General features: G+C 45.5%; 1 protein-coding gene across 1 annotated transcript in view; it reads right to left on the bottom strand.

Moving 5' to 3' along the window:
• Positions 1-5,458: 5,458 nt before the first annotated feature.
• Positions 5,459-12,682, bottom strand: part of LOC101351871 (nmrA-like family domain-containing protein 1) — a gene marked incomplete at its 5' end in the record, with an annotated part of 23,175 nt that continues 15,951 nt past the window's right edge. The window contains 2 exon segments of the mRNA XM_023736848.1: positions 5,459-5,506; positions 6,218-6,331. Coding sequence (XP_023592616.1) covers positions 5,459-5,506; positions 6,218-6,331 — 162 coding nt within the window.

Raw genomic sequence — 12,682 nt, forward strand, 5'->3', positions numbered from 1 at the left:
TTACAAGACCCAAAACTGCCAGCAGTATGGGAAAACTGGCACTCTTAAACATCGCTGGTGGCAATGTAAATTGGTACAAACCTTTTGGAAGAAATTTGGCAAAATGTATCAAGAACCATAAAAAGTTTCGTATCCTGTGACCCTGTAATTCCACTTCTGAAATCCATTCTAAGGAAATAATTTAAAATGTGGGAGAAAGCACTTTATACACAAAGATGTTTATCACAGCAGAAACTGGAAACAACCAAAATATCCAGTAATAGGAGATTGGTTAAATAATGATAAATTTATTTACTGACCTCTTATGTAGTTGTGAAAATTATGACTATGAAAACTTTGCGGTAATGAACAAGAATGATTGTGCTACAAAGATAAATATATATCTATAATATTCAGCTGCTATTATACCAATTATCTAAATAATTTCCATAGGAAAAAAAAGACTGGAAGGAAATGATTGTAACAGTTTAGTTAGGGTGGTAAGTTCATAGATAAGTTCTCAAATTTTCTTTAATGACTCTTTCCAAATTGTTTGTAAATGGTTAGAATGCTCATATAATAGAAAACATGAATGTATTATAAAGAAAAATATTAAGTGGAAAAACTTACCTATGTTAGTTACAAATAAATATGTACATTTCCTCATGCAAGAATGGAAAAGACCATAGGTAAAAGGGAAGAAGGACATCAAGCTTGATAAAGTAGAGGGTCGTCGAAAAAAGAGGAAGACCCTCAAAGAGATGGATTGACACAGCGGCTGCAACAATGGGCTCAGGCATAACAACGATTGTGAGGATGGCACAGGACCGGGCAGTGTTTTGTCCTGTTGTACATAGGGTCTTCTTTGAACCATTGTAGAATTTGATGTTAGTTCTTGTATGATTGTGACCCAATGGTTCTCAAACGTTAGTGTCCATTAGAACACCTGGAGGTGATTGCTGGGCCTCACCCCCAGATTTCTGGATTCAGCAGATCTGAGGTGGGACCTGAAAATTTGCATTTCTAACAATTTCCCCCGTGAGATTGATTCTGCTAGTCTGGGGACCACACTTTGAAAACCATTGTTGTAGTAGATACAAATGCGATAGGCCGCCCACCCCCAGGAGCAGTGTCTGGTCCATTCCTTCCTCAACCCTTACCCTCCGCTGATCAATCCAAGAATAGAGATAATTAGAAAGAGTCCCAGTGGTGCAGTGGTTGAGCACTTGGCTACTAACCAAAAGGTCAGCGGTTTGAACTCATTAGACATTCCGTGGGAGAAAGATGTGGCAATCTGCTTCCATAAAGAAACTCTATGGGCAGTTCTACTCTGTCCTATAGGGTTACTGTCATGGATTGAATTGTGTCCCCCAAAAATGTCTGTCAACTTGGCTGGGCCATGAGTCCCAGTATTGTGTGATTGTCCACCATTTTGTCATCTGATGTGTTTTGCCTATGTGTTCTAATTCCTATCTCTATGATGTTAATGAGGTGGGATTAGCAGCAGTTCTGTTGATAAGGCAAGACTCAATCTACAAGATTAGGTTGTGTCTTAAACCAATCTCTTTTGAGATATAAAAGAGAGAAGCGAGCAGAGAAACATGGGAACCTCATACCACCAAGAAGCGAGAGCCAGGAGAAAAGCGCGTCCTTTGGACCCAGGGTCCCTGCGCTGAAAATCTCCTAGACTAGGGCAAGATTGATGATGAGGCCCTTCCACCAGAGGCAACAGAGAGAGAAAGCCTTCCCCTGGAGCTGGTACCCTGAATTCAGATTTCTAGCCTCCTAAAATTGTGAGAGAATAAATTTCTCTTTGTTAAAGTCATCCACTTGTGGTATTTCTGTTATAGCAGCACTGGATGACTAAGACAGTCACTATGAATCAGAATCCACTCCACAACAGCAGGGTTTTTTGATTTAGAGATAATTAACCCAAGCTGTGCCGATCAGACTATATCACGCCCCTGGGCCCATGATTGGTCCAAAGGGTAGGCAGACTTTTAATGCCTGACCAATCAGAGCTCTTTCCCACAATCTTTGAAACAGAGCAATCAGGATGTTTGCGTGGAGCCTGTCATGCAGAGGAGTCTTCCTGTGATAGAATAAAGCCGGCATTTACAGAGAAACCCAGGTGAACGGCAGAGTCCTAAAGGGGTACCAGTTTGGATGGTTTTAGGTGAAAGTAGCAGACTTTGAACTCAAACCATGAACAAAATGAAAATAAAAATGAAAAATTAATTGTCTCACGTCACCTGAGGTAAGATAGCTCAGCAATGTCACCAAGACCCAGGTTTTTTCCATCCCTCCACTCTACTTGTTGGCTACCACGATTGGCTAATCACTGGGGGCAGAACAGATTAGAGAGTCATTCACAAAGATCTCTGCATAGTGCAGGAGCTGCTCTGGTTTCTCTCCTTCTGGAAAATTCTATCAACTCTTTATTTGATCCTGCGACCCTATGCCAGTATCATTCCAAAACATTTCTGTTTTTTATTTACTTGCTTTGGGTTACTCTTCTTTCTGTTCTGTAATCAGGAACCTAACTATTATCTTAATGTACCTTGGAGTATCTCATTTTTTGTTGTCAGGTAACCACCTATTTCCCTCCCCAACCTTCAGCCTAGTAATTCAGGTGGGGTCCAATCCCTTGTTCGAAGATGATGCACGTAAGCTAGACCTAAGTTCATCGATGCGTCATCCCCCTGCACCCTCCACTGCAATGATTGGCTCAGAAGTGAGCTAGTGACCTGGCGAGAGCCTGTGATACATTGTGAGGCTTTTGCTTATAACCCTCAGTAGGTGTTAGGAACCGTCTTGCCGTCACAAGGGAAAAGCCTGTCTGAGAATGGAGCTAACCCAGAAAGAGAAAAACTGGACCCTGAGTGAGTTGCCCCTGTTAGGCCTCTCGTCTTTCTTTGCTTAGGTCAGATGGAGGCAGCATCTTTCACCACTTGCCAACAAAAGGGTCCTAACTGATAAGCCTCATTCCCCATCCCTCCTATTGCAACTGGAGTATCAGTGGCGTGAAGTCAGTTTCAGCTCATGGCAGTCCAGGAGTATCAGAGTAGAACTGCACTCCCTAGGGTTTTCAATGGCTATGATTTTCTGGGGAGTCCCTGGGCTGTGCAGATGGTTAAGCGCTCAGTTACTCACCGTAAAGCTTGGTGGTTCGATTCACCGGGAGACATCTCAGAAGAAAGGGCCGGTGATCTACTTCCGAAAGGTCACAGCCATTGGAAACCCTACGTGCAGTTCAACTCTGAAACACAAGGAGTCACCGTGAGTCAGGATCAACTCAACAGCAACTAGTGGTGGTGTGATTGCCAGGCCTTTCTTCCTATGTGCTTCTGGGTGGATTCAAACTGCCACCCATTGCAACTAGACAGTGTGCTTTTCGAAAGCAGAGACAGGATCTTATCTGCAGTTGCATCTCTAGGAGCCATATCAGTACCTGGCACAGCTGTTGCCGTCAAGTCGATTCCGACTCATAGAGACCCTATAGTACAGGATAGAGCTGCCCCATAGGGTTTCCAAGGAGTGGCTGGTGGATTCGAACAGGTGACCTTTTGGTTAGCAGCGCTCTTAACCACTGCACCACCAGGGCTCCGCCTGGCACATAGTAGGTATGAAACCATTAGTTCTCAGATGAAGTTAAGAGTGCTCAACAGGACATTTCTGATCAAGTCCCAGAGCTCTAGGAAGCTAGGAGAGACTTCTTTGTCCTCTCCCCAGGCCATTACCGATGCAAGGCCAGGACCCCTCCTGGGTCATCAGCAGAGATCCACAGGTTTTCGTTGCTAGGGATATGACTAAGCCATCAGCTTAAAGGTTCCAGTTGAAACCATAAAGGCCGGTTTCACCCGACTTGTTGCCCACCCCTCCTCAAATAGACCCTGAAATACGGCAGTTTCCATAAGAGTTGGGGCCAGCTGTTTATTCTGCCGCTAAGCAGGAGGCTGTTCTTAGACATTTCACGCGGGAACCCAGTATTAAACCCTCAGTCAGGAACCCCAGGGTTCTATGTGCTGTGCACCTAGAGAAAGGAGTTTCTTCCATTTAGCCAGACTCCTATTGTTTCCCAGAACCTGTCGGGATTCCCACATTCCAACAAATCATGTTCCTGGCAGAGCCTGGGGCTGAGAGCAGAGAGGATTATTGGAACAAGCTTGAGGTCTCCTGGAGGCTGATGAACCATCTCACAGCCCTCTCCTTTGGGCCCTGACCTAAGATTCCTCCAGCCTACTTGCAGGAGGCTGCTAACCAAAAGGTTGGCAGTTCAAATCCACCAGCTGCTCCTTGGAAACCCTGTGGGGCAGTTCTACTCTGTCCCATAGGGTCACTGTGAGTCAAAATCGACTCAACGGCAATGGGCTTGGTTTTCTTTGAGGGGCCCTGGTGGTGCAGTGGTTAAGAGTTTGGCTGCTAACAAAAAGGTTAGCAGTTCAAATCCATAAGCTGCTCCTTGGAAATCCTATGGGGGGCAGTCCTGCTGTGTCCCATAGGGTCACTATGAATTGAAATCGACTCGACGGCAATGGGTTTGGGTTGGGGACATGCCCTCCAACCCATCTGAAATGCCCAACACTGAAGAACTTAACTGTCTGAGAACACGCTTGCGTGGCAGGAAGTGCTCTGGCTGATCTTTCAGGGAGGGATGTTTAGGCAACTGTTTTGTCGCAGAGAGGCGCCTGCTTTGCCTCTGGACAGGATCTCAGCCCCCTGGGGCCCTGAGTTGCTTTAATTCCTAGCTCTACTGCTAGGTGGGTCAGCTTGATCATACCAACACAGGAATGAGAAGACAAAAGATGTGATTAACCTGCTGGATTTTTGCCGGTTGATGTTAGAGGTGACCAAGACCCAGGCACCCTGTCTTGCAGTTCTGCAGACCCCACTGTTAGTAGGAGATCATCAGAATCTGGCCAAGTCGTACGTCTTACCATGTCACCGCCCATTGCGCTCTGGATCAAGTTCAGCACCTCAGCATGACACTCAGACCCTCCGTGACCTGGCTCCTAGCTTCCCTCCAGCCCCAGCGTTCACCCTAATCCATCTCCTACCTAATGCTCCAGTGATAACCTTCTTGTAGTTGATCACTCAGAGCTAGCTGCCTCGCTCGTCCATGCCTTTCATGTTCCTCTGCCTGGATTTCCCTTCAGTCGATATCCTTTTCTAGTCTATCTACCCCACACTCTCTTATCCTTCAAAGCCTAACTCAAAGGCTGCCATCTTCTCCGTCGGTATCTCTGTCTTTCTTCATCTCATCTCCTCCCTCCCCCACCAACAACGATCTTCCAGTTCTGAATCCTCATGGTAGCTTCAGCCTGTGTTGGTTACAATCTCTGTCTTTGCCTGTCTAACTCCTGTGCATCCTTCAGTATTCCACTCAGGAGTCACCTCCTCCAAGAAGCCTACCTGGATGCTCCCAGGCTGGGCTGAACTTCATGCCTTTTCTTAGAATTGTGTGTGTGTGTCTCCCTGACTAAGCTGTGAGGATCTCCAAGTCAGGGACAGTGTCGCCATCATATCTCTGTCCCCAGAATCCAACACAGATTCAGCCATGCAGTAGGGATAACTGTTGGGGAGTTCAATTGGGCTGAAATTGGGACACCTTCTCGAAGACAGACACATCATCAGGGAGCAGTTGCCCATGGTAAACAAGGAGGCATTTGCCCAGTACCTATCCCCATACACTGCACTCTTCTGGGGAGCAGGGAAGGCCGAATCGATGAGCCAGACACAGCCCAGAACTCCATCTAATGTTCTGGCAGCTCCTTGGCACGATGAGAGTTTGCTCTGTCAGCTTTCAATAATTCACATAAAACAATATATGCTGAACAAGGCACTGGGTGAGGCTGGCCGGAGGGGAGTGCATAATTATAAATAAGACGTAGTCCTGTCCCCAGGGCCACATAGAGGCACACACAAACTAGTGCAGTACTCAAGTCCCATGGGGTAGAAATGAGGTGGCATCCACTTTGCCAGGAAGAGTTGAGAAAGGCTTCACAGGAAGAGCCTATTTGAACTGGGCCCAGGAGGATGGGGAGAAATTTACCAGACAAATATGGGGGCGGGGGAGAGCCATCTAGGCCGAGGGGCCAGCCTGCACAAAGGTCCACGTGTCTGGGGGATAGCACCCATCGGCTGGCGGGGGTTAGAGGCTTTGTGGAGGGTGAGAGATGGGATGAGGACAAAGGGGTAGTTGGGGGTCTGCTTGTGGGGGTCTTGAACACAGCACTACAAGGAGGATCTTCTCTTTCATAAGCACTGGGAAGCCTGAAGGCGAGGAATACAGACTGGCAGCCGTGTTGGCGATGAGCAGGAGGGGCGAGGAGGTCTCTCGTAAAGTGTCACCCTATTTGGGGAGGATGATGAGGGCCAGGACAAGGTGCTGTGCTACAGAAAGAGAGGAAAGGATGGCTTGTGGGGGTGGAACCGCAAGGAGCCAAGCCTGTTCAGCATCCCACTTCCTTCCAAATCCCTTTTACACATCTACCCCCCACAGCCCCCCAACTCCCTCGCTCCCCAGCATATCCTTCTTCCCTCCTTGGCTGTTAAATTTTAAGCAAGGAGATTCCAGATGCTGACTACATCTTCCTTGGCCCATCTCAGCTTTTGGCAAATACATGGGTGCCATTCCCCAGAAAGCTTTTCTTGAACTTCATAAAGTTAGCAAAGAGGAGAAGTGTTAACAGTATGATCTGCTGAGTCCCATATTTTAAACCCAGCACTAACACTAACCCAGCTTTCTCACTCCCTGAAGTTCTGCCAAAGTCAGAAGAGAAGGTCTGTGCCAGACGCACATCATTTCAGCTGAACAAGCGTTCCACGGCTTACAGAGTGACGCTGTGGTCGCGGAATGTTCTGCTGTGTTAGGACTAGCTTTGGGCTACAGATGGCTGTGCATGAGGACGGCCCAGTCACATGGAACAAGGGAGGGATTGTTCTTTGGTAAACAAATATTATGGTGTTGATGCTGAATTAGAGATCAGAAGCTCCTAGAAGACAGGAGCATTGATTCATTTAAAGAATGGAGGAAGGAGAAGGATGACTCTGGATTGCCCTCTGCTGATGAGAGACAGAAATTATTTACCCCAGGAGCCAGAGAAAAGTCAGGGCTTGGAGGGCATGCCATGCACAGACTTGTGTGTCTGTTACACATCCAATCCATTCAAAACATTATTTCATGTAATCCTCACAATCACTCTATAATGTAGGTGGTATTATCCCCGTTTCACAGATGAGGAAAGTCAGGTTTAGAAAGATGAAGTCATGTGTCCAAGGGAATGTGTAAGGAAACTTCGCTATAGCGAAGTACAGACTGTATAGAAATAGCTTTATTTTGGGAAACGAGGGAAAAGGGATGCTGGTTCCCGAATATTTATACAGAACGTAAGAGTTTGCAAAGCATGCTGTTGTTGTTAGGTGCCATCAAGTCGGTTCTGAATCACAGCAACCCCGTGTACAACAGAATGAAACACTGCCCGGTCGTGTGCCAGCCTCACAATCGTTGTTATGTTTGAACCCATTGTTGCAGCCACTGTGTCAATCCATCTTGTTGAGGGACTTCCTCTTTTTCGCTGACCCTCTGCTTTATCAAGTATGATGTCCTTCTTCAGGGACTGGTCCCTCCTGAGAACATGTCCAAAGTACATGAGACAAAGTCTCGTCATCCTTGCTTCCAAGGAGCATTCTGGCTGTACTTCTTCCAAGAGAGCCTTGTTCATTCTTCTGCCAGTCCATGGTATGTTCAATATCCTTCACCAACACCATAATTCAAAGGCTTCAATTCTTCTTCAGTCTTCCTTATTCATAGTCCAGCTTTCCCATGCATATGAGGCAATTGAAAATATCATGGCTCAGGTCAGGCAAACCTTAGTCCTCAACGTGACATCTCTGCTTTTCAACAATTTAAAGAGATCTTTTGCTGCATATTTGTCCAATGCAACATGTCATTTGATTTCTTGACTGCTGCTTCCATGGGTGTTAATTGTGGATCTAAGTATAATGAAATCCTTGACAACTTCAATCTTTTCTCCGTTTATCGTGATGTGGCTTATTGGTCTAGTTGTGAGGATTTTTGTTTTCTTTATGTTAAGGTGTAATCCATATTGAAAACTGTGGTCTTTGATCTTTATCAGTAAGTGCTTTAAGTCCTCTTCACTTACAGCAAGCAAGGTTGTGTCATCTGCGTAACACAGGTTGTTAATGAGTCTTCCACCAGTCCTGATGCAGTGTTCTTCATATACTCCAGCTTCTAGGGTTATTTGTTCAGCATACAGCTTGAATAAGTACGGTGAAAGGATACAACCCTGATGCACACCTTTCCTGATTTTAAAGCACGCAGTATCCCCTTGTTCTGTTCTAACAACTGCCTCTTTGTTTATGTACAAGTTCCACATGAGCACAATTAAGTGTTCTGGAATTCCCATTCTTCGCAATGTTGTCGATAATTTGTTATGATCCACCCAGTCAAATGCCTTTGCATAGTCAATAAAACACAGGTAAGCATCTTTCTGGTATTCTCTGCTTTCAGCCAAGATCCATCTGACATCAGCAATGATATCCCTCATTCCACATCCTCTTCTGAATCCGGCTTGAAGTTCTAGCAGTTCCCTTGCAATGTACTGCTGTAACTGTTTTTGAATTATCTTCAGCATGATATTCCTGGCATGTGATATTAATGATATTGTGCAATAATTTCCACATTCTGTTGGTTCATCTTTATTTGGAAGGGGCACATTTATGGATCTCTTGCAGTCAATTGGCCAGGATAACTCTCTTCCGAATTTCTTGGCATAGACGAGTGTGCTTCCAGCACTGCATCCTTTTGTTGAAACATCTCAATTGGTATTCCCTCAATTCATGTTTTCCCACAATGTCTGCAGTGCAACTTGGACTTTTTCCTTCAATACTATTGGCTCTTGATCATAAGCTACCTCCTGAAATGGTTGAACATAACCAATTCTTTTTGGTACAATGACTCTGTGTATTCCTGCCATCTTCTTATGAAGCTTCCTGTGTAGTTCAATTTTTTGCCCATAGAATCCTCTAGGCTTGAATTTTTTCTTCAGTTCTTTCACCTGGAGATATGCCGAGCGTGTTTTTCTCTTTTGGTTTTCTAACTCCAGGTCTTTGCACATTGCATTATAATACTTTACTTTGTCTTCTCTAGCCACCCTTTGAAATCTTCCATTCAGCTCTTTTACTTCATCATTTCTTCTATTCACTTTAGCTACTCTACGTCCTAGAGCAAGTTTCAGAGTCCCTTCTGACATTCATTTTTGTCTCACATTTCTTTTCTGTCTTTTTAATGACCTTTTGCTTTCTTCATGTATAATGCCCTTGATGTCATCCCACAGCTTGTCTGGTCTTCGGTCATTAGTGTTCAATGAGTCAAATCTATTCTTGAAAAGCATGCTATTCTTGCAAAGCATGCTCATATACATTATCTCACAGTGTCCTCAAAACAGCACTGTTGAAGGAGAGTAATATTCCCGTTGCAGAGATGGGAGAACTGAGAGTCAGGGAGGAAGGATTTGACAGCTGGAAACTGGGACTTGAACACAGAACTGAGTCCAGACACATTTCTTTTTCATAGAGGGAGACTTTGTAAAAGAGATTGGGTTTGATAAGAAAGGGAAAGGCATTCCCAGGAGAGAGAGCACCAGGAAAAAAGGCCTCCAGGGAGAATTTAGGGTAACCAGTAGAGAGTCTGCAATCCACATGGTAGGTTTACACGGAGACACAATGGTGTCATGGTCACAGGCCAGGCCTGGAGCCACACCACCTGGATTGGAACCCAGGTTCTGCCATCTACCCTACCTGTACCTCAGTTTACTCATCTGTAAATGGTGGTAACAATAGCACCTCCTCCATAGAGAAAGCTGAGTGGAGTTAATGTAGGAAAAGCACTTAGAGAGGGCCTGGGCATATATAATCTTAATGAAGTTTCTACTACTAGTATTATTACTATCATTATGATAGTAATGGATAATGATAATGGTAGTAATCATTAGATGCAACTTCTAATTTTACTACCACGGGAAGGTCCTGTGTTGAAGCTGGGCCTACAAGGGAGGGCCTGGTATCTCAAGTTACCAAGATTGAACCTGAAGGAGCGGAAGTAACAGGAAGCCAATTTTAGTTGAAACAAGATACACCGTGATTTTATGAGGATGAGTCTGGCAGGAAGATGCAGGCCTCCCCTAACACCTGCCCCCATCTGGATTAGGGCCCCCAAGGGCTTCCATAGCAGTCTCTGCTTCTTCCATCGCCACACTCATCCCGTGGCACTGAACACCTACTCCTCACTTATCGACTATCTCGGTATCTGATAGTTTGCATTTACAACAATAGTGAAAAATCTACTATCTGGCCATTTTGCACATTAACAACGTACATTTGACAGTCATGAACGCCAAGGGAGGTGCGAGGTGCAAGGGGACTATAATGCTGGCTGTGATGGGTAAGGTAATGTGTCAACTTGGCAGGGCCATGATTCTCAGTCGTTTGGCAGTTATGTAATAATGTAATTTGGCCATTATATAATGATGTGGTTTGGCAGTTATGTACTGATATCATCTGGCACTTCTATAATGATATAATTTAGCAGTCATGCAATGATGTAGTCATCCTCCATTTCGTGGTCTGATATGGTCATCCTCCATTTTTGCATAATGCCGATTTTCACATAACAACCTAGTTTTTGGAACCTAACCATGTCATTAAGAGAGGAGTGGGTGTAATATAGCCTGTTACCTAACTCCCCAACTGAACCAGATCTGTCTTATTCACTGGTGTCTAATACAGTGTGTGGCACATAGTAGGTGCTGAATAAGGTTGGTGGTTTGAATCCACCCAGAGGCTCCTCAGAAAAAAGCCCTGGCAATTTATTTCTGAAAGGTCACAGCCAACGAAAATGCTGTGGAGCATAGTTCTACTCTGACACACATGGGGTTGCCGTGAGTCGGAATGGACTCTGCAGCAGCTGGGTTGTGTTGGTTACAGGAGCTGCAGGCAGCCCTGGCGGCGCAAACGGTTTGTGCTCAACTACTAACTGAAAGGTTGGCAATTTGAATCCACCCAAGAGGTGCTTCAGAAGAAAGACCTGGCTATCTGCTTCTGAAAGTTCACCCAAACCCAAAACTCATGGCCATCGAGTCGATTCCAACTCACAGTGACCTTATAGAACAGAGTAGAACTGTCCCGTAGGGTTTCTAAGGCTGTAAATCTCTGCAGAAGTCAACTGTCACATCTTTCTCCTGTGGAGCAGCTGGTGGGTTCTTTAAAGGAGTAAGAATGCAGATACTCTGTTAAAAATAAACATAGAGAGATTCATTGAAGGTTCCAGATAGTTGGAACTAGGGACGTGTCTGATCTCACAAAGTGAAACCAAGCTCTCCAAAATGGCGGCATCACAGAGGCATATTTATGAGGTGAAACACAACATTCTGACTGGAAGTTGCAAGATTAGGTAAGCAGGAGGTGGGACAACTCAAGGAGGGGGTGTTAGAGTGAGTGGTTGGAAACAGAATGTGGACTATTTGGATTGGTTAGTTTCAATGCATGCTAAGTGAGGCTTTACAGGGCGGTCACGAGGTAATTGCCTTAAAACATTTCCTGAGGGCTGCTAAGGGATTCCTTATAAGGATCTTGTGTCAAGACCCTCCCTTAGAAACATTCTTTCTACATTCTTAGTTTAACCACAGAGAAAAACGTTTCCTTTGTTATGTACTCAAGTCTGACTAAGGGTTTGACAGTTGCAGGGGAAATGAGCAAAAGCTGAGATGGAGTCAGGGCTCAGACCTGGGCTGATCATTCTGCTACGAGTGAGGTGGCTCAGTTTTGGAACTCTCACGCGGTTCAAACTGCTGATCTGCCAGTTAGCTGCCAAGCGCTTAACCACTGCGCCACCAGGACTCCTTCTGAGAGGTCCCAGCCATTGGAAACCCTAGGGAGCCCAGATGTGTCTGTACCATGTGGCATCGCCATGAATTGGTATGGACTGAACAGCAATGGGTTTGGTTTGGTGTTGGCTTATGGAAGCTGCAGAGGAGTGTGCTTGGGGCCCGACCCAATGGAGCTTTCAGCCTACCGGTTTCAGACTTTTCATTTGCCACACATTTATTCAGGCTTGGGCCTGATCTGCCTAAAATGTACAGAAATCACAGAGCAGCCAAACAACACGACTTCCTAAGCTGATCACACCCTGTGGCCCAAGGTTAACCCCACCCCCAAATAAAATGTCTATTTCTTGCCAAAAGAAGGCCCCAGAGAAACTTTGAACTGTCCGTTTCATCCTGCGGGGCACTTGCTTGGAAGGAGTCCAGGCGTGTTGGTTCAAGAGTCCTGACTGGCCAAACCCCCTTTCGTAGACAGCCGGCGGTGGCGAGGGCTCCGATTTTCATGTTAAATCCTCATTTGGCCTCAGAAATGCTAAAAATAAAGTTTCACCTGCAACTGATTTTCCTCTTTGTTACTGCGGCCATTGTCTGTTTGAACAAAGGGGTAGCAGGGTCTCTTTGAGCAGTTCACGGAGCTCAGCCCGAAGCCCAGATTGGAGGGACACAGATGTGAATGAACAAAAACCCACTGCCACTGACTCGATTCCAACTCACAGCGACCCTAGAGGACAGGCTAGAACCGCCCCATAGGGTTTCCAAGGCTGTAAATCTCTATGGAAGCAGATTCCCACATCTTTCTC

This window comes from Trichechus manatus, unplaced genomic scaffold (assembly GCF_000243295.1).
Source record: "Trichechus manatus latirostris isolate Lorelei unplaced genomic scaffold, TriManLat1.0 scaffold00092, whole genome shotgun sequence".
Taxonomy (NCBI): domain Eukaryota; kingdom Metazoa; phylum Chordata; class Mammalia; order Sirenia; family Trichechidae; genus Trichechus; species Trichechus manatus.